The sequence below is a fragment of the Acipenser ruthenus genome, chromosome 36 (assembly GCF_902713425.1).
Source record: "Acipenser ruthenus chromosome 36, fAciRut3.2 maternal haplotype, whole genome shotgun sequence".
In the NCBI taxonomy this organism is placed as follows: Eukaryota; Metazoa; Chordata; class Actinopteri; order Acipenseriformes; family Acipenseridae; genus Acipenser; species Acipenser ruthenus.
This window is the reverse complement of record NC_081224.1, coordinates 4,647,935-4,673,022: the sequence shown is the minus strand read 5'-3', so window position 1 is coordinate 4,673,022 and position 25,088 is coordinate 4,647,935. Positions and strand designations below refer to the sequence as shown.

At 41.1% G+C, this 25,088-nt stretch overlaps 1 protein-coding gene across 3 annotated transcripts in view; it reads right to left on the bottom strand.

Annotated features, from left to right (window-relative positions):
* The window catches only part of LOC117402051 (mitochondrial adenyl nucleotide antiporter SLC25A23-like), a 99,212-nt gene extending 83,728 nt beyond the window's left edge, over window positions 1-15,484 (bottom strand). The window contains exon 1 of one of the 3 annotated variants that reach the window (XM_059008236.1): window positions 14,612-15,484. In XM_059008236.1, coding sequence (XP_058864219.1) covers window positions 14,612-14,854 — 243 coding nt within the window. In that variant the 5' untranslated portion in view covers window positions 14,855-15,484. The remainder of the gene's footprint in view (window positions 1-14,611) is intronic. The other 2 variants (XM_059008235.1, XM_059008234.1) reach the window with 2 other exon arrangements.
* Between the last annotated feature and the right edge of the window lie 9,604 nt (window positions 15,485-25,088).

Here is a 25,088-nt window from a genome sequence, read left to right as displayed (position 1 = left end):
GATTAACCATTTCCACAGTTTTTCCGGTGTTTATTGGCTATCCACCGATTTCATTTTTTTTTTTGTATCAACAAACATTTCAACTTCTGATTTCATGAAAAGGCACACAAAAGACAAAAAAATATTTGTTATTTGTTTTCTATTAGTTTCTGAATTAATATTAGGAACTTTTCAGCAACACAATTAATTTCAACTAAATAGCACAGTATTGTAATACTCCAAATACAGTGGGTTCCAGGTACTGCATTACATTACAGTGCACTGTGAAAGCAATATGAAACGCTACCTACTGCATAGTCTTCTTGTTTTCGTCCTTTCAAAGTCTTTGATGTCGGAGTAATCCAATTTTCTCAAAATGCCACTCCTTTTGACAGTGGAGTCGATCCTGGCCCATGGTGGCTCTCAAATCATTCTTACGGAGTCCCATGGTTAAAGCCCTTTTCTTTAACCACTGGACCACACAGCTTCAATGATCTGTCGCAGTCGGTGCTAAACCATTCTCTTGCAAAGATTTAAACCCAAAATTTGTCGACTTCAGTATTTTCTGTAAGCAAACATTTTTCGCTTGTTTGCTTTTTTGAGTTTAGCCGCATCACTCCGTTTCTGCGTTTAGCCACACCACTCAGTTTGTAGCGCTTTCCTGGTTGAATCACTGTGAAGTCAGGCTGTACGATGTGCAATGGGAGAGGGGGAGTGGGCTAGTTCAGCACGAGCATGATGGGAATGTACGGGAGTTTTCATCTATGTCAGACGGGGAAAAGTTGAATGACAAAATTTGTGTGGTCCCTGTCTGACATCAGGAAGCATAAGCCGTTTACCCAACTAAACAAATACAAATCAAAACAGTTCATACGTCCGTCCCCCCCCCCCGGAAATACACATATACTATGACTACTTTACTTATTTGCACACTATAATACTGGAACAAACAGGTCTCTTACTCGCTCTTTGGTTTGATTTCTTTCTCTTCTGCTTCCGCAGCACTTCCACTTCCTTACTCCTCTATACCCCCATCACAAAGCTATCAGCTAAGCCCTTTTGTCACTAACTTTAACAAGCAGTTAACCAATTGACCATTATCCTTAATTAGTTAAAGAACAACTATGGATTTTCTGGAGGCGTGCATACATGCGGGACTCATGACATCCAGTGGTCAACCCATTACAATGCAGGGAACAAAGATCTTATTCTCAAACTAACATACTGATTCTGCAGCACTTCACCACAGTAATCAAAGAATCAACCACTTATAAGAATAAAACCGTCCGGGTTGGATGTGATTCTTGTAAACAGAGTGCACTATATTAAACTTGATTTTTGTATTTCTGAACAAACACATCAGCAACGCTAGGTGGCAGTATCCTATATGTTATTACGTTGGGGTGGGTCTCCCAGTAAAGCTCTATCGTAGTTGCCTAGTTTATCGTTTTGTGTTTTTGTTATTATTATTATTATTATTATTATTATTATTATTTATTTCTTAGCAGACGCCCTTATCCAGGGCGACTTACAGTCGTAAACAAATACATTTCAAGAATCACAGTACAAGTAATAATACAATTAAGAGCAAGATAAATACAATGACTTTGGTTCTAGCAAGTAGAAGTATGACAAAATATGATTCAATAATGGAGCAGATAACAGTGTCAGTGATAGTTGCATCAGGATATAATTAAATACAAAATACTACAGAATAAATAACACCTGACAGATTACAGTACTCTAATGTACAGAATTAAATGCAGTAAAATAGAGGGCAGATAAGAGCAAGTAAAGCGCATTTAAGGAAGAGTGATAAGTGTCCAGGGTGAAAAACAGAGGAGTTCTACAGGTGCTGTCTGAAGAGGTGAGTCTTGAGGAGGCGCCGGAAGGTGGTCAGGGACTGGGCAGTCCTGACACCTGTAGGAAGGTCATTCCACCACTGCGGGGCGAGGGTGGAGAAGGAGCGGGCTCTGGAGGCAGTGGAGCGTAAAGGAGGTAGAGCCAGTCTTCTAGTGCAGGAGGAGCGGAGAGGTCGAGTGGGGGTGTAGGGAGAGATGAGGGTCTGGAGGAAGCTGGGTGCAGTCTGGTCAAGGCATCTGTAGGCTAGTACAAGAGTCTTGAACTGGATGCGAGTGGTGATCGGGAGCCATTGGAGTGAGCGGAGCAGTGGAGTTGCATTGGAGAAGCGAGGCAGAGAGAACACCAGGCAAGCAGCAGAGTTCTGGATGAGCTGGAGTGGACGGGTGGCGGACGCAGGGAGGCCAGCCAGGAGGGAGTTGCAGTAGTCTAGGCGGAAGAGTACCAAGGCCTGGACCAGGAGCTGGGTAGCATAGTTGGTGAGGAAGGGTCGGATTCATCGGATGTTGCTCAGGAAGAATCGGCAAGTTCCTGCCAGAGTGGAGATGTGCTGGGAATAAGATAGGCAGGGGTCCAGGGTGACTCCGAGGTTCTTAGCAGAGGAAGATGGAGAGAGTGTGGTAGATTCCAGAGGAACAGAGATAGAGAGATCAGATGAGGGGGAGGAGGAGGGAAAGAAAAGGAGGTCAGATTTAGAGAGGTTGAGTTTGAGGTGATGCGAGTGCATCCAGGAGGAAATAGCAGACAGACAGGTAGAGATATGGGACGAGATGGTGGAGTCAGAGGTGGGGAAGGAGAGGAAAATCTGAGCATCATCAGCATAGAAATGGTATGGGAAACCATAGGAATCGATGAGGGGGCCCAGGGAGCAGGTGTAGAGAGAGAACAGGAGAGGACCTAAGACTGACCCTTGGGGAAATCCTGTTGAGAGAGGGCGAGGTGTGGAGGTTGCTCCACGCCAGGTTACCTGGTAAGTGCGGTTGGAGAGGTAGGAGGAGAACCAGGCCAGAGCAGTGCCAGAGATTCCCAAATCAGCGAGAGAGGATAGTAGAATAGAGTGATCAACAGTGTCAAAGGCAGCAGAGAGGTCGAGGAGAATTAGGACAGAGGAGAGAGAGGCAGCTTGGGCAGAGTTTAGTGAGTTGGTGACAGACAGGAGGGTGGTTTCAGTGGAGCGAGCAGAGCGGAAGCCAGATTGGAGAGGGTCGAGCGGAGAGTGGTTGGACACGAAAGCAGAGAGCTGGCGGTGTACAGCCCGCTCGAGGGTTTTGGAGAGGAAGGGTAGGAGGGAGACAGGACGGTAGCTCTGGAGGGAGGTGGGGTCGAGGGTAGGTTTTTTGAGGAAGGGAGTGATAGAGGCTTGTTTGAAGGCAGAGGGAAAGAGACCAGAAAGGAGAGAGGTGTTGAGAAGGGAGATGAAGGGAAGTAGAGCAGGAGCAGCAGCTCAAAAGAGGTGAGTGGGGAGGGGGTCCAGGGCACACGTGGTGGGTTTGTGACCCTGGAGCAGGGAGGAGAGGTCAGAGTCTGAGAGGGGCGAGAAGGTGTAGAAGGAGGGTGAGTTAGTAGGGGATGCAGTGAGTGTAGGGGTTGGAGCAGGAGGGGGTGCGGGGGAGGGAGAGGTGTTAAAGAGTTTGCGGATATCTGAGATTTTAGAAAAGAAGAAAGGCAAAGTCATCAGAGGAGATAGAGGAGGGAGGAGGAGGGGGGAGGGTTTAGGAGGGAGGAGAAGGTAGAGAATAGTTTACATGGGTTGTTAGTGGAGGCTTGGATTACAGATTGGAAATAAGTACATTTAGCAGAAGAGAGAGTGGAGGAGAAGGCGGAGAGCAGAGTGCGGTAGAAGTCTAGGGCAGCAGGGAGTTTGGGTCTCTTCCATTTTTTTTCAGCAGACTGCAGTGTGATTCTTGCGGGGCGCAGAGGAGAGCCAGGGATGGGGAGGGGAGGGGCAAGCAGGTCGGGAGGTGAGGGGACAGAGGGAGTCGAGGGAGGAGGTGAGGGAGGAGAAGAGGGTGGAGGTAGCAGAGTCTACAGAGAGTTGTGAAGGAGTCGATAGGAGGGAGGTGAGAGAGCAGTGGAGGCAAGGACAGAGGGGGGGAGAGAGAGCGGAGGTTACGGCGAGAGGTGACAGTGGGGTTAGGAGGAGCAGGGAGAGAGGGGAGAGACAGAGCAAACAAGATGAAATAGTGATCAGAGCGGTCCAGGGGGGTGACAGAGAGGGTGGAGGGGCAGCAGGCCCTGGAGAAGGTGAGGTCCAGTTGACGGCCAGCTTTGTGGGTAGGGGGGGATGGAGAGAGACAGTAGTTATTATTTTCTCTCGTTTAACAGAGCATAAATTACCCAGTACAGAGTAGCAAGTCCATCATTTAAAATCTCATTGATTTCTAGCAAAGATAAAAATAATCTTAAACCCAGTCTTTAATTTGTAGTTTTCTCTTTATTTGGATGCAGAGACAGCTTAACAAAGACTAATGAACATTTAGCATTAACAAAGGGAGGTAGAGATTTGGAAAATAAAAACTGAAACATCAAGCCCTAGCAATATTTAACGGGGACTTTCGAGAAAGTTCGGCAGCTTGATTGACACAAATTATAATAAGAGGTGGTCTCTGTAATGATTGACACGGAGTACGTGCAGTATCCACAAGGCAGGTTTTCAGCTTTGACCCCATAAGTACTTGGGGCCAAATATTCAAACGCCTTGGGTGTGTCGCAAGGGGAGTTGTAGAGATTTTTTTTCGCTTTTGAGTGAGATTCAAAATAGATCCTGCGTTGGAAAAAAATGGATTTGTGGGTTGTTCTCTCGCAAGTGCTTTTCCCTCAAATTTGGGGGAGGTGTCATGAATAATCCCTAAAGTTCACCACCACAAGCTAAATTTAAAAGTTAATTTGCTCGCAAATCACAATGTTGCATTGAAATCACTTAAGACTGGTTACACTCCTTTTAGTTATTTAGCAGGAAGTATTTCAGGACAATCTATGTTCCTAGTTAGAGTGAACATGGCCTTCAGACAGCTATATTTGCAAATGCTAGCAGAGCAACAGGAAAAAAGGGAATATCGCGCAGGCAGAATATACAGACAACGTATAACATTCCTTGACTTGTCTACTGAAGAAGCCCTTAGTCAATTTATACTTGGATTAAGCATAATAACATTTTGGTTTATTTCCAACTCATACATTTAATTTATTTGAGGTTTATTTTAAACAATACTTATTACCAGTGCTTAATTTGTAAAGAAAAAGGTGCCGGGTCGCAAGAAATGACAATAATACCGACCCTAAGAAGCGCACATTCAAAATCATCACAAGTTTATTTGAAAGAGTATTGTACGTACTACTATTAGATTTTATAATCACTGTTCTACATCATATATGCAAAACAGTAGAATGTGCAGAAAAATAAATTAAAGGCAAATGCAGGACTATATATATACAGTATATATATATATATATATATATATATATATATATATATATATATATATATATATATATATATATATATATGCCTGTATACATAGGCACGTAACCCGTAGGGCAGTGCCACACCCTATTATTCTATGTTTTGCTGTGGTTTGGCATTTAAAAGGTTTAAAATGAAATAAAGTGGAAAGGCATTCAGATGACTCCAGAAGGCTGACATTAATAAAAAAAAAAAAAAACACACACACGCACCCTACACAAACATGGTCCGCACTGTAGTAATATCTAGCTATATCTAACATTATCGGCGCTGTGAATGCAACAGAACCCGCAGTTTGTGAAGACTGCAAAAAATAAATAAATAAATACATTTCTGTTTATAGTTGTTTAGATTGGTTTGTTTTTATTCTCTATTAATTAAATTCTATTCATTGAAAAAAGAAAAGAGAGAACCAGACCGTTCTTATTGTTTTTATGTATTGTTTGAATAGTGGATGTTAGCAGGGCAATGTTCCTGCGTGGGGGTAGGGGGACAGGCAGGCATGAACGTGTTTAAGTTCAACACTAACCCCAAATAAAATGTTGTTCCTGTTATTAAGCAGTAGTATAATCAGAAGCAGTGGTATTTAAAAGTAACAGAAGCCAGTTTTCACTTTAGTGAAGTAGGCTACAACATTTGTTTTCATTAAAAACTTGTTGTTTATTGAAATTAATGTTCAGCTTTCATATTGAAGCTTGTTGTGTACTACTCATCCAATCCAAGCATTCACTTCAAACCAAGCAGTGTAGGAATTTGCTTGTATTGTTCAAATCAAATAAGCTTATTTCATTTGTGTATAAAAAACGACAATAGAGTCGCAGTCCTTCTTTCGCAGCCAGTCATCTTCATGACACGTAAATGGTAACGTAATTAAATGTCCCTGGCAGTGGACTGTCTCTGTTTAGCGCACGCAAGAACTTGCAGAATGGATAAAACTGTGTTGAGAATTGTAAGAAAACGCATTTGAGAGCAAAATATTTAATGACATTTTTAACTTTCACAGCTGAAGAGGTGCTGCGGCTATGCCTCGTCAAGCACAAATATGCGTCTTCATTTTGCAAAAACTTGCGATGGTTATATACCGAGAGAGAGAGAGAGTTGTGGTTGATTTCCTGTGTTAATTCATGTTAATTTATTAATTTATGCAGCGCTGCAATAATTGCAGTTTCTCCACAACTCTTAGATTTTACTTACTTGCGATTTTACGCAAAACATTCGTAACGCAAGCAGAGTTGTGAGAAAGATGAGAACATTCACAAGACCTTTGAATATTTGCCCCTTAGTGATTAACACGGGCGGGTCTAGCCTTGCAGCTTGACTGGTTCACTAAATTCTTCAAGATACACAAAAGGTTCCCTTTGACCCCACCTCACCTCAACAAATATATAACATACTTTAAGGAAATGTACCTTCTGTGTAGTTTGGAACACATTTGCAGTAAATTTAAGTAACTTACTAAGAGTACAACTATAATAAGCAATACTTGGGAGTTATTCAATTATAAAAATATCTTCCTTTTTTCTACTTTCTCTGTAAGCTGAGTCAAACTCCTGATGTACAAGTGTTTTTAGTTCGTTGCATCACAGATACAAAACCATTGCCAACTATTACTGCTGCTTTGTGGAATTCTGATTTGTCTTGACGTTCTTTCAGTTTTGTAACTGCGGAACACCAGATTTTTAAAGGACTTGTGTATAACCTGTCAAGTTTCTCTGCATTTTTTACTGTTTTTCTTCCAAAATGCATGCAATATTTACAGTAGGCTCCATCAAAATCTACAAACAAAATATTTGTTTTCTTTTGTTTATTTCTTATTAGTTAAACAGTACAACATATTACAGCTATCATCTAGCATCTTGTCACATGATGGCTAACTGGAACACTGTGGAAGCGACATCGTGGGACAAGTACGAGTGGACAAGTACAACGCAGTTAGAAGCAGTTTGAAAGCAGGTTGACAGCTGCAGAAACTAAACTTAAAAAAAAGGTCTTCAAGCCAGTAATCTGTTACAACTGCATGATGTGGGAAATCCGAGAAAACCCAACAGAGCTCAACCAAGTTTGTGTAAAGTGCCGCACCATCCAGGACTTGCTTCAGCGATTAAGCCTGCTAGAAAAGGAGCTGGAGGAAATGAGACAGCAACAGGAACTTGAGGAGCTGACCCACCCACAATTCATGGAAGTCTGCACCCCTAGCAGACTGAAAGGGAGATGGAAGAGAGTCGAAACAGCTGGGTTCAGATAGGCAGAAGCAGGGAAAAAAAGAAACTTCGTCAAACACAACCACCAGAAATCCAGACATCCAACAAATTTGAGCCACTTCAACATTTAGATGACCAAAACTAACATCAAGAGAATGAAAGAAACAACACCCAGGACCCTATAAACAGTGCTGGCCAGGCAGCAAAAAGAAGGGAGGTCATGATTGTTGGGGACTACATATTGAGAAACACAGCAAGTTCAATTCGCAGTTTGGACTCCCTTACTACAACAGTGTGCCTCAGTCCAGGAGCCTCAGTCAAGCACATCACTCAGAATGTGGACAGGCTCCTAGAACGAACAGGAGACGACCCGGTAGTAGTCATCCACATCGGTACAAACAACATTGGAAGAGATCCCTGCAAAACAAATTCAGAGAGCTAGGAAGGAAATTAAAAGACAAGACCAAAACTGTGGTATTTTCTGGGATACTGCCGGCGCCTTGCAAAGGACCATATGGACACCTGGAAATACAAAATCAAAATGCATGGCTGAAATCGTGGTGCACACAGGAAGGCTTCACCTTTCTTGAACATTGGAGCACTTTCTACAAGGACAATCTATACACGTGGGACGGACTGCACTTAAACAGGAAGGGAACCAATCTACTCGGAGAAAGGATCCTTCAAGAGGTCCAGAAGCATTTAAACTAGAAAGGAAGGGGGGAGAAAACAAAAAAACAGAAGGGAGACCACATCAAAACAAGGAAAACAACTCGGGTAAGACCACTATTAAATGTATTTATCTTAATGCTAGAAGTCTCAGAAACAAAATCTTAGAACTTGAAGCTACTGCACTAACAAGTAACTACAATGTGATAGGTGTTACAGAAACTTGGTTGTCTGAGAGTGATGGAGATGAATATATTATTAGTGGGTACACACTGTATAGGAAAGACAGGCAGGACAGAAGAGGCGGAGGGGTAGCGCTATACATAAGAAATAGTCTTGAAGCCCAGGTGTTAAATCAGGACAAAGAAAACAATGCAGAATCATTATGGGTTAGAATAATGGACACAAATTCAAAGGGCATAATAATAGGAGCATGCTATAGACCGCCAAATTCAGACGCTGAGCAAAATAATCTGTTGTACAATGACATTCGAAATGCGTGTAGAAAAGGAGAAGCCATACTAATGGGGGACTTCAACTTCCCCTGTATAAAATGGGAAAACCCGATGGGGGGCACGACGGACGAAATTGAAATGGTGGAAATGACAAATGACTGCTTCCTAACGCAATTTGTCAAGGCACCGACTAGAGGGGAGGCATGCCTTGATTTGGTCTTATCAAATAATGAAGACAGAATAACTAAAACAGAGGTCAGAGAGCCATTGGCAAACTCAGACCACAACATGGTCTCATTTGAAATATTTTTTAACCCTTTGCGGTCCTATGTCGGACCTGGTCCGACATCGCGAAAATTCCATTCCAGTCCATTGTCGGACTCAGTCCGACATTGCCGAAAACCATGATCTAACACAGCCTATGTTGCGTTTAAGCCGGAAAAAACCGAGACAAGGTGTTCCCTAATCGTCTTTGATCGGAAAGAAGGCGGAGACAGCCGAATAGACTATATACAGGCTGAACAAAGCCGAATTGAACAGACGTAGAAAAGACGCACAAAGTGATAATGGCGCAGAGGAGACAGAGAAAAGCAATGCAGCCTGAAGAGCTTGCACAGATGATGGAGCAAGAAGAAAGTACAGATGAAAGCAGTTTGGAGGATGATTTTGAAGAATCTAGTGACGAGGAAGTACATTTTTCTCTTACTGAGGACTCTGATGAATCTCAGGAATTGGAGGAAAGTGACCAAGAACCAGACGCACAACCGGAGGGCGAATGGAGACGCGCATCTGTAGGGGCAGATGCTTTCACAAAAATCCCTTTTACTGTGAGAAATAAGGGATTTCAAGGTAGTAATACGTTGAGAACTGCACTGGAGTTTTTTCAACTTTTTTTTTACTGACATTTTGTTTACTGAAATTGTGAATGAGACGAATAGATATGCGAATGTAAAGCTAACAGGACCGCGGCGTCACAATTCTATTTGGAACACCTGGAAACCTGTTACATTACCTGAGATGAAGGCATTTTTTGGTGTTGTGCTGAATATGGGACTGAATGTAAAAACAGACATAAAAGAATATTTCTCTGAGGAATGGACCGACAGAATGCCGTTTTTCAAAGATGTATCCAAGAGATCGCGTTTCTTGCAGATCTTTTGGATGCTGCACCTTTCCCCTCCCCCCACCCAGGTGCCTCGGACTGCTTTTGTTAGCAGAGGACAAAAGGTGAGGAATGTGGTCAGCTACATAGACCCAAAATGCCTTGAGCTATTCTTTCCAGGCAGAGACATTTGCATAGATGAGAGCACCGTTGGCTTCAAAGGAAGGATTATCTTCAAATGCTACAATCCTCAGAAGCCTACCAAGTGGGGGATGCGTGTGTTTGTTTTAGCTGACTGTGAAACTGGTTATGTCTCTGCTATTGTTCCTTACTTTGGTAGCCCAACAACAGACTCCCTGCTGAGACCAGACATGCCGTTTTCATCAAGGATTTTTCTTCACCTGTGTGAAACATTGCTGCAGACAACAAATGGACATGGCTTTCATTTGTTTACAGACAGGTTTTACACAGGTTACGACCTGGCCATGGAACTGCTCAAAATCAAAATCCATCTTACTGGAACAGTAATGGCCAATAGAAGAGGATTGCCAGCACCAGTGAAGCAAGGCCTCAAACTGAAAAAAAATGAGTCGGTTTCATTCAGCAAGGACAACAATGTCATGGTGGTAGGATGGAAGGACAAACGGCTAGTGCTCATGTTGAGCACCTTCCATGGCAGTGACTGTGAGAAGGTACAACGCACCATCAAGCGAGGAGAAATTCAAGAGCTGGAGAAGCCTTCAGTGATCTGCGATTACACCAGCAAGATGGGTGCAGTGGACCGGGCGGATCATTACTGTGCCAGCTATGCTTTTACAAGGAAATCTCTGAAGTGGTGGAGGAAGATGTTCTTTTGGCTGCTGGAGGTTGCAATTGTGAACAGTGCTATCCTGTTCAATTTGATGAAGGTGGAATCAGGACAGCTACCTGTTCGCCATAAAACCTTCAGGAAAGCCTTACTGGTACAACTGGTGGGAAATGTGCGCAACCCTGGCTCCAGAAAACGTGGTCGTCCATCATCCACAGACAGAGGAAAGACTGAATGAAAAGCCACATTTCATTGCAAAAAATGAAGGAAAGAGCACCAAAGACTGTGCAGTGTGCAGTGACAGAAAGACAAAAGGGGGGAGGAGAGAGACTATATGGTTCTGCAGAACCTGCTCAAGGCAGCCAGGGTTGCACCCAGGTGACTGCTTTGAAAGGTACCATACCATGGACACATACAGATCATTTCTGTCAGTGTAAATGCTTTTTTGTTTGCAGACCTCGCCTGATATAAATAGTTAAAAATTGTTGAAAAATAGTTTTTAGTTATTTTATTTTTGTTTTTTTGTTTGGCAATAGTGTGTAATTGATTTGTAAAAAGTGTTGCACCTGTCTGATTATTCTAAAGGTACTATAATCAAGCAGAAACAAAAATTTTGTGAAATTGTTACTTTTCTTTTCAATGTTCGCCTGATTATATATATATATATATAAATATATAAAAATAATAAAAAACATGTTTTTTGTTCAAAATTTTGCTACTGGTGTCTTTGTATAGGGTACCCTTTGGATTTGCACTGCTTTATTCCTTGTTTTACGCAAATAAAGTCACTTTATTTCAATTTAAACTGCACGTGGTCTGAAATTTTATTTTGTTCATAAAAATTAATTGGACCTGACCAGCCTGACAGCCGCACAATAAATGGACTGCAAAGGGTTAAAACCCCAAAAGTAATGACTAAAGCTAAGGTTTACAATTTTAGAAAAGCAAACTATGAAGGTATGAAATGGAGACTAACAGAAGGAGATTGGAGTAAAATAGAGAAAACATCCACAGAAAAAGGGTGGCTGTTTTTTAAAAATGTAGTACTAGAGGCACAAAACAATTACATCCCAAAAGCAGACAAATCTAAATCTAAAACAAAATGGCCCAAATGGTTTAACAGATCAATTAAAAACAATATTCAGCGAAAAAAGGCACTTTACAGAGCATTTAAAAGGGACCAAAAACAAAGTAGACAGAAAGAGTACTTGGAACTGCAAACACAAGTCAAAAAGGAAGTTAGAAAGGCCAAGAGAGAGATAGAAATCAATATTGCTAAGGGGGCTAAAACCAATTCCAAAATATTTTTCCAATATTATAACAGCAAGAGAACATTCAAAGAGGAGGTTAAATGTCTAAGAGACACAAATGGCAAAATCATAGATGAAGAAAAAAAATAGCAAATATATTAAATTATTACTTTTCACAGGTTTTTACAAAGGAGGACACGGACAACATGCCCGACATGTCGACCTGTTCCTGTCCAATTTTAAATAACTTTAGCATAACAGAGGCAGAAGTGTTAAAGGGACTAGGAATTTAAATCAAGGGAAGTAATGTTAAAACTCTACAATGCATTAGTAAGACCTCACCTAGAATATTGTGTTCAGTTCTGGTCACCTCGTTACAAAAAGAATATTGCTGCTCTAGAAAGAGTGCAAAGAAGAGCAACCAGAATTATCCTGGGTTTAAAAGGCATGTTGTATGCAGACAGGCTAAAAGAATTGAATCTATTCAGTCTTGAACACAGAAGACTATGCGGTGATCCGATTCAAACATTCAGAATCCTAAAAGGTATAGACAACCCAGGGGACTTCTTTGACTTGAAAAATGAAACAAGGACCAGGGGTCACAAATGGAAATTAGATAAAGGGGCATTCAGAACAGAAAATAGGAGGCACTTTTTTACACAGAGAATTGTGAGGGTCTGGAACCAACTCCCCAGTAATGTTGTTGAAGCTGACACCCTGGGATCCTTCAAGAAGCTGCTTGATGAGATTCTGGGATCAAAAAGCTACTAACAACCAAACGAGCAAGATGGACAGAATGGCCTCCTCTCGTTTGTAAACTTTCTTATGTTCTTAAAGTACTCAAACAGCTGACCCTAATTATCCCTTTAATTGGGTTGAGTTAATTAGGGGGGGCAATAACTTTTTCACACTTGAAGATTGCATGTTTGATTACCTTGCACACCAAACAAATGAAAGAAGCACCAAACTTTGGTGTCATTTTTTCTCTCAGACTCCCTCTCTATACTACTACAACCCACAAAAAAATCTGACCAAATACAATGTGAAAAATGTGCAAAAATGCAGAAAATCAGATGGGGGGGCAAATATTTTTTCATGGCACTGTGTGTGTGTGTGTGTGTGTGTGTGTGTGTGTGTGTGTGTGTGTATTCTATATATAATATCGTACAGATAATCACTGAAGCATTTCATTTTTATCATTATAAACATATTTGTCAGTCTTCGTGTTTTAATAGTTTCACAAATCGATGGATTGTGCATGTCCAATAAATAACTAATATCGCCTCTCTTCAAATCTAGTAAAAAAAAAAAAAAAACATATTAAATATATACAAAGTAGGTTGCAACACTAAAATCGAAAGACAAAAAAAAATATTACATTTTTGCCAGGGAAAGTTTGTCTTGAAATGCTTCTAACAGTAAACTTTTTTTTTTTTTTTGTGAACACCCCAACAAGTACATTGACCACGAAGTGTTATAAATTACACAACACGATTTATTTCTAATCCGTTAATACTTCAGCGACTATGGTGTTTGTTTGTTTGTTTTTTGTTATTTTGTTTTTTCTTTGTAGCTTTACTGGATTGCAGCATTTAAATGTTAGGTTTGTGTATTATGAAAGCAGCATCACTTGGTAATACTACGTTAATAATACGTAGTCGCTGTCCTTACAAAGGTAATACGAAATTGTCCTGTCAGGACACTGCACTCTGATTCATTGGCTATCATATTATATGAACATAAGAACATTTTGCAAACGAGAGGCCCATCTTGCTCGTTTGGTTGTTAGTAGCTTGTTAGTTGTTATTGTTAATAAAACAACGAATAATCTTCTCCCTACATCGAAACCCTATCCTTAAGGTCAGTATCCTATACTGCAGTCATTACACATCTAAAGTAGTTCATGTTTGGCAGTGAATAGGCGTTTTTGTTACTTTAAAAAAAAGTGACCAGAGGTGCTGACTTCTTCATTTGTCCTGACAGGAACATTTCTGGTACCTTTCTAAGCACTGCAAATTAGTCTGCCTTGCAAGAGGCTCTCTTGGCAGCCATTTCTGGGTTTCTATATAACCAATAGACGATCAGGTTCTTCCATATCTGGCCAATCAGAAGTGATAGGGGTGGGACGTAAACATTTCTTAAAATGTTTATGTTTTGGTGCTAGACTTCCGCAATTCAGTTTTCAGAAACTTGCGTGGTTCTCTACAAATATAACGCGAGTGCCTTTCTAGCAACAAAACGAACATAGAAAAAATAAATAAATAAAAATTACTTGTCCAACAGACAAAGTATAACGGCAAAACTTGTTGTCCGTCACACAAATCTTGTTGTCTGGGGCGTCGGGCGATACGAATTGCACAGCTCTGCACAGGGTACAACACTTCAATATTTTCAGCTTGCTTGTTGTGGTGAATTTGGTTATAATTTATCAGTTATTTTTAAGGCTTATTTTGTGTTTAAATATGTATCGTGTAGCGATATCTATACATTTATTTATTATTTGCCACTCAAATTGTCTTTAATATTTACGTGTTTTTACGGCTGTGCATATGAGTAGCTGCACTTTTTTTGTTGTTTTAGAATTGAACCCCTGACTGCAAGAACGTATCCTGACAGCCGGAGGCACGTCCACCTCCATTTGAGAGCACAGACAGCTCTACCTCACAGGCAGCAACTGTGTTGTTAGACTTCCCTTCTCCGGCGACACGTCTCACATAATACTACGCGATTGTTTTAAAGAAACAAAACATCACACGCCAAACAAGATTTATTTCACATATGTTATTTACAGTATTAATATTTATCATGTTGTGGGGGTGCTTACCTCCTCCGCGTCATGCCTTGGTAACATTCCCCAGGCGGCCAGCCCCAGCCGTAGTTCGTGGACGTCGACTCGCCCATCTTTATTCAGGTCCAGCTGGTCGAAAAGTTCGGCCCATCTCTTCTCCCGCTCCAGGTCGATAACGTTATTATCATTATTAATAATAATATTTTTGTTATTGTCCTGACAGAACGCCCGGCCGGTTGGCCAAGGCAGCACAAACCGACCACCACAATGTTCCTTCATATTATTATTATTATTATTATTATTATTATTATTAATATTATTATTTATAACAGAAATTCTAATTTCCAGGAAATAGCTATGATAATGCTAAAAATAAAATCCATCCGGCCTCTTGTGTGACGGTGGTGCTGTATTTAAAATAAGAAGATCACAGCGACATCAGTCCTTGTATTTCCTCAAGTCCAATTTCGGTACTTAACCCCGTTACCGGATATATAAACTTCTGATCCATACTGATAGAGATACAGGTGGTGGTGTTGTTTGTTAGTACAGTCTAGCGTTGTGCAAACGCAGCGTTTTGTGCTGTCATGTCACGGAGTATCTGACACTAACACGCGTACATTCCTTGGCTCAGTTGCAGACTTCTGTATTCTTCAAGCACTGGCCTATTACGAGAAAAGTTAGTCTCTGTTCAAGATTAAATGTGATAGCGAGTGTCCCACCGTCCCCCTTGGCGCTTTTTTGTTTTTACTGCGAGAGGGAGAATGAGTCAGTCTTGATTGCGCAACTAGTCGTAGTTTCTCAAGGTAGTATTGCACAGTGCTACAAGTCTATAATAATATGTTCCGGCTCACGCCCGCAGTGTTTTTTGTGTTCATTATTTTATTTATTTAATTATAAACCCCGCTATCCAGTGAGGTTACTCTGTCCATGTAGCTTACATTTGACAGCCTTATACAATTAGCAATCATAATCGGTTTAGTGTGCTGCGCAATGGACATAGGCTTTTAGTTATAAAACTGGCCAGTCATCAAAACAATACATTTATTTAAGATCTGAGATTCATAGGTTCTCTCTCTCCCCCTCTCCCTCTCTCACCCCCTCTCCCTCTCCCTCTCTCTCTCTCTCTCTCTCTCTCTCTCTCTCTCTCTCTCTCTCTCTCTCTCTCTCTCTCTCTCATTTTTATGCTTAAAAAAAAATCTGTCAGGACATCCCTGTTAAACTAGTGGGGAAAATAACAAAAGCACAACGTTAAATTAGGTGACTAAAAGTAGGATTCTGTGGCCTGCGGTCTGGACCACTCAACACTGTGACGTCACAGTGGTCCGGACCACTGGGCCCACTCGCTGCTGCTGTTATATTCTGATTTCACAGTTGTATATTGTTCGTTTTCTTTATGGCTAATTATTGTTTCATCGTCTCATACTTGCTTTACAATGGCTGCTTTACACATTATAATGTTGCAATCAAGCAGCTCTTATTTTTTCCATTGGGTGAATATGACCTTTTAAAACCTAACTTGCTGCTTATAAAAGGGTCGTATTTCCATCACGAAAGCTAATAATAATAATAATGTTTAATATAGACGTGAAAGGTTGGCTTTAATGGGTTTGTCATATATGTGTAATGATAGCCTTAAATACAAAATACAACTACTACTACTATTTCTTATTTATTATTATGTGTTTATTTAGCAGATGCCTTTATCCAAGGTGACTTAGAGACTAGGGTGTGTGAACTATGCATCAGCTGCAGAGTCACTTACAACTACGTCTCACCCGAAAGACGGAGCACAAGGAGGTTAAGTGACTTCCTCAGGGTCACACAATGAGTTAGTGGATGAGGTGGGATTTGAACCGGGGACCTCCTGGTTACATGCCCTTTTCTTTAACCACTGGACCGAATTTTCTGTAGAGTTTCATAGAGATATAAGCCTAGTTTGTCAAAGAGATATTTTAACCACAGACACACACGTCTATTATTGAATGGTTTGTAAATTGTTAAAAAGTCTGAAGTATCTGAAAGAACAGATCAAGCCTTGGGTATTCGATACAACTTGTTTTTAAATCAATATACAAACCTCTCACATTTATGAATATTTCTGCAAAGGTAATTTACATAAAATCAGCGATTAAAAAAAGAAAAACAAACACAAACATGTTAAGAATTACTAGAAAATGTAAAATGAATGGTCAATATTGTGGTTGCACAGTTGTGCTGTCCTGCTATTCTGTCTTTTATAACTTTATTATGCATTGCTCAGCTATGTGACAGTATATGTTAATTGTCGCATGTCACTTATATAATGTGTCTGAGAAATTATTGTGTATGGCACTGATATTGCTGTAATGGATGAGGTGGTGATATCATTATTGTGCATGGCACTGATATTGCTGTAATGGATGAGGTGGTGATATCATTATTGTGTATGGCACTGATATTGCTGTAATGGATGAGGTGGTGATATCATTATTGTGCATGGCACTGATATTGCTGTAATGGATGAGGTGGTGATATTATTGTGCATGGCACTGATATTGCTGTAATGGATGAGGTGGTGATATCATTATTGTGTATGGCACTGATATTGCTGTAATGGATGAGGTGGTGACATCATTATTGTACATGGCACTGATATTGCTGTAATGGATGAGGTGGTGATATATTTATTGTACATGGCACTGATATTGCTGTAATGGATGAGGTGGTGATATCATTATTGTGCATGGCACTGATATTGCTGTAATGGATGAGGTGGTGATATCATTATTGTGTATGGCACTGATATTGCTGTAATGGATGAGGTGGTGATATCATTATTGTGCATGGCACTGATATTGCTGTAATGGATGAGGTGGTGATATCATTATTGTGCATGGCACTGATATTGCTGTAATGGATGAGGTGGTGATATCATTATTGTGTATGGCACTGATATTGCTGTAATGGATGAGGTGGTGATATCATTATTGTGCATGGCACTGATATTGCTGTAATGGATGAGGTGGTGATATCATTATTGTGCATGGCACTGATATTGCTGTAATGGATGAGGTGGTGATATCATTATTGTGCATGGCACTGATATTGCTGTAATGGATGAGGTGGTGATATCATTATTGTGCATGGCACTGATATTGCTGTAATGGATGAGGTGGTGATATCATTTTCCTCTACTCCAGGCTTAGGCCAAGTATGCATGCTGCTGTATTAACCACATACTTACCTTCAATCGTGCACAAGGTCCATGAAATTGCAGGTTAGGGGATAGAATGGTACTGCACCAACTAATTATATTAAATCATTTTGCAGTGTTTTTATTTCAATCACAGTATATTTAAGATCTTTCATATTAGACCTGCCGATGCTAATGCCACTTCTGACTGAAATCTGCAAAATCCTCCTTGCGTTTCTAAAATTATGATTACGATCTAAAAATAAAATAATCAATATTCAGTAAATTAAGTATATTATATGTAAACAATTCCAGTTTATTATGCAAATAGTTTTAACAGATCATTAATAATAAAATCATTTTTTATTGAAGAAATTAAGTTAGTTTTCACTTTATTTTAATAAAAACAATGATCCTTAAATTAAATTATAGAGATTTATAATCCTAGCAGTATTCAAAATGCCACATTTAGCAAAATCCAATGTAACACAGCTATATACTGCAGATGTGGATCTGAATAAGATTTAAAATATTTTTCTACTGTATTACTGTCATTCACATACAGAGATTACTTTTTTATATTTGTTTTTATAAGCATATGATAACCAAATCAAACCTTTCAAACTGGTAGGGACTGGACAGGTTGCAACCACAATTGAAAGTTTTCTATTTCTTGAAATCCTCAGGGTTTACACCTGCACAGTCTGTGTGAAGCCAACCCTTGCATGTATCACATTGCATCCATTCAAAGGTTTTCACATATTTTGGTGATCCTGGTCTTGTAATGGAGATGGAGGTGTGGATGGCAGTGAGGTACCTGATCCTGGTCTTGTAATGGAGATGGAGGTGTGTATGGCAGTGAGGTACCTGATCCTGATCTTGTAATGGAGATGGAGGTGTGTATGGCAGTGAGGTATGTGTTCTCTGCAGATGAATGCATTCCAGTCCTGGATTTCCACTTCTTTATAGCAAGGGCCATAAACTCCATACAATGCTCAGAGTCACAGTCAGTGACCTGTGCAGTGATAGATTTGCGGATATGGATTGGTGCCCTTTGTCCACTTTTTTCTTTTGCAGTCAAATATATACCATTTATTAGATCAACACAATTAATTAGGATCCTTTGGTGATGCATAGCATGACGTCGCAAAGATGCATGACTTCCAAACCTTGCTTTGCAGGTATTGCATTGCAGTGGTTTATCTTGTGTGACGGGTGTGGTTTTTACTCCAGGACTGGTTTTGGTGGCTATAGGTTCATTTCTCTTTGGATCTGGTGTTTCTAATAAAAGGAATGCACAGTCTTTAATGATGATACACAATGTATGGCAATATATGTTGGGGTGCTCTACTCACATGATTGAAATTACAATGTGCTTATTTTATCAGATCCTGTCTTACATTTTTAGTACTGTATTCGCTAGTAACTGTTTTCTAATAATCATTGAGGAGTTGAACATTTGATTTCAAGTATGTTCTGGAAGGTTTAAACATCTTTTGCATATTCTGTGAGAAATGTGGTGCTCGACTAAGTAACAGAGCACAGATGTCAAGATGTTTGAGCTTGGTGACACTCATTGAGCCCTCAACTCACAAGTGAAAGAAAATATGCATTCCTGACATAGCTGTTAATGGTCAGAAGTCCATATGACCAAAACCATTACATAGAAAACACCTTTTGGTAAACAGATGCACATCAATGTTTGCGATCAAGTAGAATGAAAGTGAAAGACAAGATTACATTGGCTCAAGAACCAATCAAATTAAAATGACTTGTTATGATGATCAATCTTGGCAGGATTTCAGCCTACAGATGAAGTACATGCTGCTGCAGATATTTGGTGAAATACTGCAGTTAATGCAAAAGGAGTATTATAATCACCTATCAAACCTTATGTGGCAGGGCAGAAAACCCCTGCATGCAAATAGGGGGCAGGGCAAAGCCCTGCTGATTTTAAATGTATTGTGTTTTATTATTTATTTAAAAGGAAATGTATTGTTTGTTTATTGTAGAATGGGTGAATTTGTGTGTGTATTTAAAATAATGATTTGTGTATTGTTTTAGTTATGATTTGATTGCATTTTGTGTTGATTTAAAAAAACGACTGTTTTTGTTATTGTGTGGCAGCGTGGCTGGGGTTAAAAGCCCATCCACTAAACTCGTGCAGAATGTGAGTATCTCCAAACTGATTAATTTACTGTTAATCCAGAGGTGGTCACATGTATAAAAACCTGCAGCTTCTGTGCTCGGGGTGGGTGTTCAAGAGGACGAACGTGAGAGTGAGAGTGAGACGTAAAAACTAAACTGAAAGTAAAGGAATGTAAGCAATTGCTACTCGTGCTGGGCAGACCAGCACGAGTGCATGAGCGCTTTTCACCTGAGTACCTGCCTGTGTGTTTTCTGTCAACTTCCGTGTCTGGTCTGGGGTCGTCCTCATCTATTCGGCTACCCTGTCACACCTTATTAATAAAATATAAATGTGGGGGCTCCCCAGTGGCGCATCCGGTAAAGGATGCGCTCTATAGCCTGGACGTCGCCGGTTCGAGTCCAGGCTATTCCACAGCCGACCGGACCGTGGACGGGAGCTCCCAGGGGACAGCGCACAATTGGCAGAGTGTCGTCCGGGAGGGGGGGGGGGGGGGGGGTTAGGTCGACCACAGTGTCCTCGGCTCACCGCGCACCAGCGACCCCTGTAGTCTGGCCGGGCGCCTGTGGGCTTGCCTGTAAGCTGCCTGAGAGCTGCATTGTCTTCCGACACTGTAGCTCTTGGGTGGCTGCATGGTGAGTCCGCAGTGTGAAGAAAAGCGGTCGGCTGACGGCACACGTTTCGGAGGACAGCGTGTTTGTCTTCGCCCTCCCGAGTCAGCGCAGGGGTGGTAGCGGTGAGCTGAGCCTAAAAATAATTGGCCATTCCAAATTGGGAGAAAATAATAAAACATTAATTGGCAACTACTAAATTAAAAATAAATAAATAAATAAAATAAAATAGAAATGTTAAAATACTAAGATACTATCGGTATTACATTTATTTAAATAACGGATTGGTGAAAAAACACAGGCAAAGTAAGCTTACCTGTGATGTCCATTAGAACATAAGAACATAAGAAAGTTTACAAACGAGAGGAGGCCATTCAGCCCCTCTTGCTCGTTTGGTTGTTAGTAGCTTATTGATCCCAGAATCTCATCAAGGAGCTTCTTGAAGGATCCCAGGGTGTCAGCTTCAACAACATTACTGGGGAGTTGGTTCCAGACCCTCACAATTCTCTGTGTAAAAAAGTGCCTCTTATTTTCTGTTCTGGATGCCCCTTTACCTAATCTCCATTTGTGACCCCTGGTCCTTGTTTCTTTTTTCAGGTCAAAAAAGTCCCCTGGGTCGACATTGTCGATACCTTTTAGGATTTTGAATGTCTGAATCAGATCGCCGCGTAGTCTACTTTGTTCAAGACTGAATAGATTCAATTCTTTTAGCCTGTCTGCATACGACATGCCTTTTAAACCCGGGATAATTCTGGTTGCTCTTCTTTGCACTCTTTCTAGAGCAGCAATATCCTTTTTGTAACAAGGTGACCAGAACTGAACACAATATTCTAGGTGAGGTATACTAATGCATTGTAAAGTTTTAACATTACTTCCCTTGATTTAAATTCAACACTTCTCACAATATATCCGAGCATCTTGTTGGCCTTTTTTTATAGCTTCCCCACATTGTCTAGAGGAAGACATTTCTGAGTCAACATAAACTCCTAGGTCTTTTTCATAGTTACCTTCTTCAATTTCAGTATCTCCCATTTGATATTTATAATGCACATTTTTATTGCCTGCATGCAATACTTTACACTTTTCTCTATTAAATGTCATTTGACATGTGTCTGCCCAGTTCTGAATGCTGTCTAGATCACTTTGAATGACCTTTGCTGCTGCAACAGTGTTTGCCACTCCTCCTATTTTTGTGTTGTCTGCAAATTTAACAAGTTTGCTTACTATACCAGAATCTAAATCATTAAATGTAGATTAGGAACAGCAGATGACCTAATACTGATCCCTGTGGTACTGCATTGGTTACCTTGCTCTATTTTGAGGTTTCTCCTCTAATCAGTACTTTCTGTTTTCTACATGTTAACCACTCCCTAATCCGTGTGCATGCCTCCCCTCTAGTCGGTGCCTTGACGAATTGCGTTAAGAAGCAGTCATTTGTCATTTCCACCATTTCAATTTCGTCCGTCGTGCTCCCCACTGGGTTCTCCCATTTTATATGGGGAAGTTGAAATTCCCCATTAGTATGGCTTCTCCTTTTCTACACACATTTCTAATGTCATTGTATAACAGATTATTTTGCTTGGCGTCTGAATTTGGCGGTCTATAGCATGCTCCTATTATGCCCTTTGAATTTTTGTCCATTATTCTGACCCATATTGATTCAGCGTTGTTTTCTTTGTCCAGATTTAACACCTGGGCTTCAAGACCCTCCGCCTCTTCTGTCCTGCCTGTCTTTCCTATATAGTGTGTACCCACTAATATTATATTCGTCTCCATCACTCTCAGACAACCAAGTTTCTGTAACACCTATCACATCGTAGTTACTTGTTAGTGCAGTAGCTTCAAGTTCTAACATTTTGTTTCTGAGACTTCTAGCATTAAGATAAATACATTTAATAGTGGTCTTACCTGAGTTGTTGCCCTTGTTTTGATGTGGTCTCCCTTCTGTTAGTTTGTTTTCTCCCCCCTTCCTTTCTAGTTTAAATGCTTCTGGACCTCCTCAAGGATCCTTTCTCTGAGTAGATTGGTTCCCTTTCTGTTTAAGTGCAGTCCGTCCCACCTGTATAGATAGTCCTTGTTGTAGAAAGTGCTCCAATGTTCAAGAAAGGTGAAGCCTTCCTGTGTGCACCATGATTTCAGCCATGCATTTTGATTTTGTATTTCCAGCTGCCCATATGGTCCTTTGCAAGGCGCCGGCAGTATCCCAGAAAATACCACAGTTTTGGTCTTGTCTTTTAATTTCCTTCCTAGCTCTCTGAATTTGTTTTGCAGGGATCTTGGCCTGTCTCTTCCAATGTTGTTTGTACCGATGTGGACGACTACTACCAGGTCGTCTCCTGTTCGTTGTAGGAGCCTGTCCACATTCTCAGTGATGTGCTTGACTAAGGCTCCTGGAAGGCAGCACACTGTTGTAGTAAGGGGGTCCAAACTGCGAACTGAACTTGCTGTGTTTCTCAGTATGGAGTCCCCAACAATCATGACCTCCCTTCTTTTTGCTACCTGGCCAGCACTGTTTATAGAGTCCTGGGTGTTGTTTCTTTCATTCTCTTGATGTTGGTTTTGGTCATCTAAATGTTGAAGTGGCTCAGATTTGTTGGATGTCTGGATTTCTGGTGGTTGTGTTTGACGAAGTTTCTTTTTTTCCCTGCTTCTGCCTATCTGAACCCAGCTGTTTTGACTCTCTTCCATCTCCCTGGTGGCTTTCAGTCTGCTAGGGGTGCAGACTTCCATGAATTGTGGGTGTGTCAGCTCCTCAAGCTGAAGAGGGTGGAGGTAGTAGAGTCCACAGAGAGTTGGGAGAAGGAGTTGATAGGAGGGAGGTGAGAGAGAGTGGTGGAGGCAAGGACAGAAGGGGAGAGAGAGCGGAGGTAAAGGCAGGAGGTGACAGTGGAGGTAGGTGGAGTAGGGAGAGACAGAGAAAAAGAGATGAAATAGTGATCAGAGAGGTCCAGAGGGGTGACAGAGAGGGTGGAGGGGCAGCAGGCCCTGGAGAAGGTGAGGTCCAGTTGACAGCCAGTTTTGTGGGTAGGAGGGGATGGAGAGAGAGAGAGAGAGGAGGAAGGAATCCGGCAGAGTGGGTGGGGTTGGAGAGATGGATATTGAAATCACCTAAGAGGACAGTTGGGGTAGACAGAGAGGGGAGGGAGAAGAGGAGATAGTCGAGTTCATCGAGAAAGTGTGCGAGAGGTCCAGGGGGACGGTACAGTGCAATTAGAAGGTGTTGACATGAAGAGGTTAGTTGGACAGCGTGAAATTCAAAGGTGTTAACAGAGAGTGAGGAGAGGTCAGAGGGGACAGAAAAGAGTAAGGAGGGAGAGAGGAGAAGACCAGTTCCACTTCCCCGTCGAGTGAGGTGCGGAGTATGGGACAGGACATAGAGAGAGGACAGGGCAGCAGGAGTTAGTGTTATCAGGAGAGAGCCAAGGTTTCAGTGAGAGCAAGGAAATCGAGAGAGGTGGGAGGCAAAGGCAGAGATGAAATCAGCTTTGTTAGCAGAAGAGTGACAGTTTCAGAGGGCACCAGAGAATAGTGCGGGAGGGGAGAGAGTTGGAGGGGGGGAGAGGCAGAGGGATGAGGTTAGGGGAGCAGCGGCGGAGAGAGGACAGAGGACGGGAGTGAGAGGACAGAATAACAGGGATGTGAGAGACAGTCATAGCAGGACAGGTGAGGCAGAGAGGTACAGACTGCCCTTGGACTTGTGGCCCTTAGACTGGCTGGCACTTAGAACAGCTGGCATTCTAAGACACTGATTTATACTATAACACTGCCAATTTATACTATCCTGTAGGCCTGGAGCCGTATACTGTGGAACACACATATAGAAAACCATATGTGCTTGTAACAGGGCGAGGAGCCCTGTACATGTATTTGTTTATTTTTAGAACGAGGTCTCCCCCTCTGCCCCTGTGTCTTATTTGTGTTATTTTGTATTTGTTTTGTAGTATTATTATTATTATTATTATTATTATTATTATTATTATTATTATTGTTATGGTTTATTTATTTATAAAGGATGGCGAATTGCCGAGTAGGTTGTGGATTTGAATGGGTGTTGTGTATTTAAAAATACGATGTTTTCTTTGTTATTGTTTGGATGTGTTCTGGCAGATGCGATGGTAGCAGCTCGTATCTGCCAGACATCTCGTGAGAATGTGGATGGTGCTGTTTATTGATTTATTGTTTGTAATTTATTTTTTAAAGTAACGGTATATAAGCCTGCAGTTCTCCCTGCTCTGTGTGGGTGTTCGGAGGAGTGAGTGGGAGAGGAGAGTAAAAATAAAAGAAAAAAAAACTAAACTAGGAAGGCTACTGCCCAGCCGTACCTTAGGGGTTATTGTGTTTGTGACTTGTTTTGTTTATTGTTTTATTTTGCTCTGTGAGTAATGTTTTTGATCAACTATTTAATTTATTCTTTTGTTCAATAAACGGCGCACGGCGCGTTTGTTTTGCAACTGCAGTATTTTTGAGTTTGTTTTCTTTCCTGCGTCTGGCCTGACGTCACCACTCGTCATCCTGTCACAGTGCTCTATCCAAAAATGACCTTGCCTGTGACCTTTGACCTCTCAAGTTAAAATGTAAAAT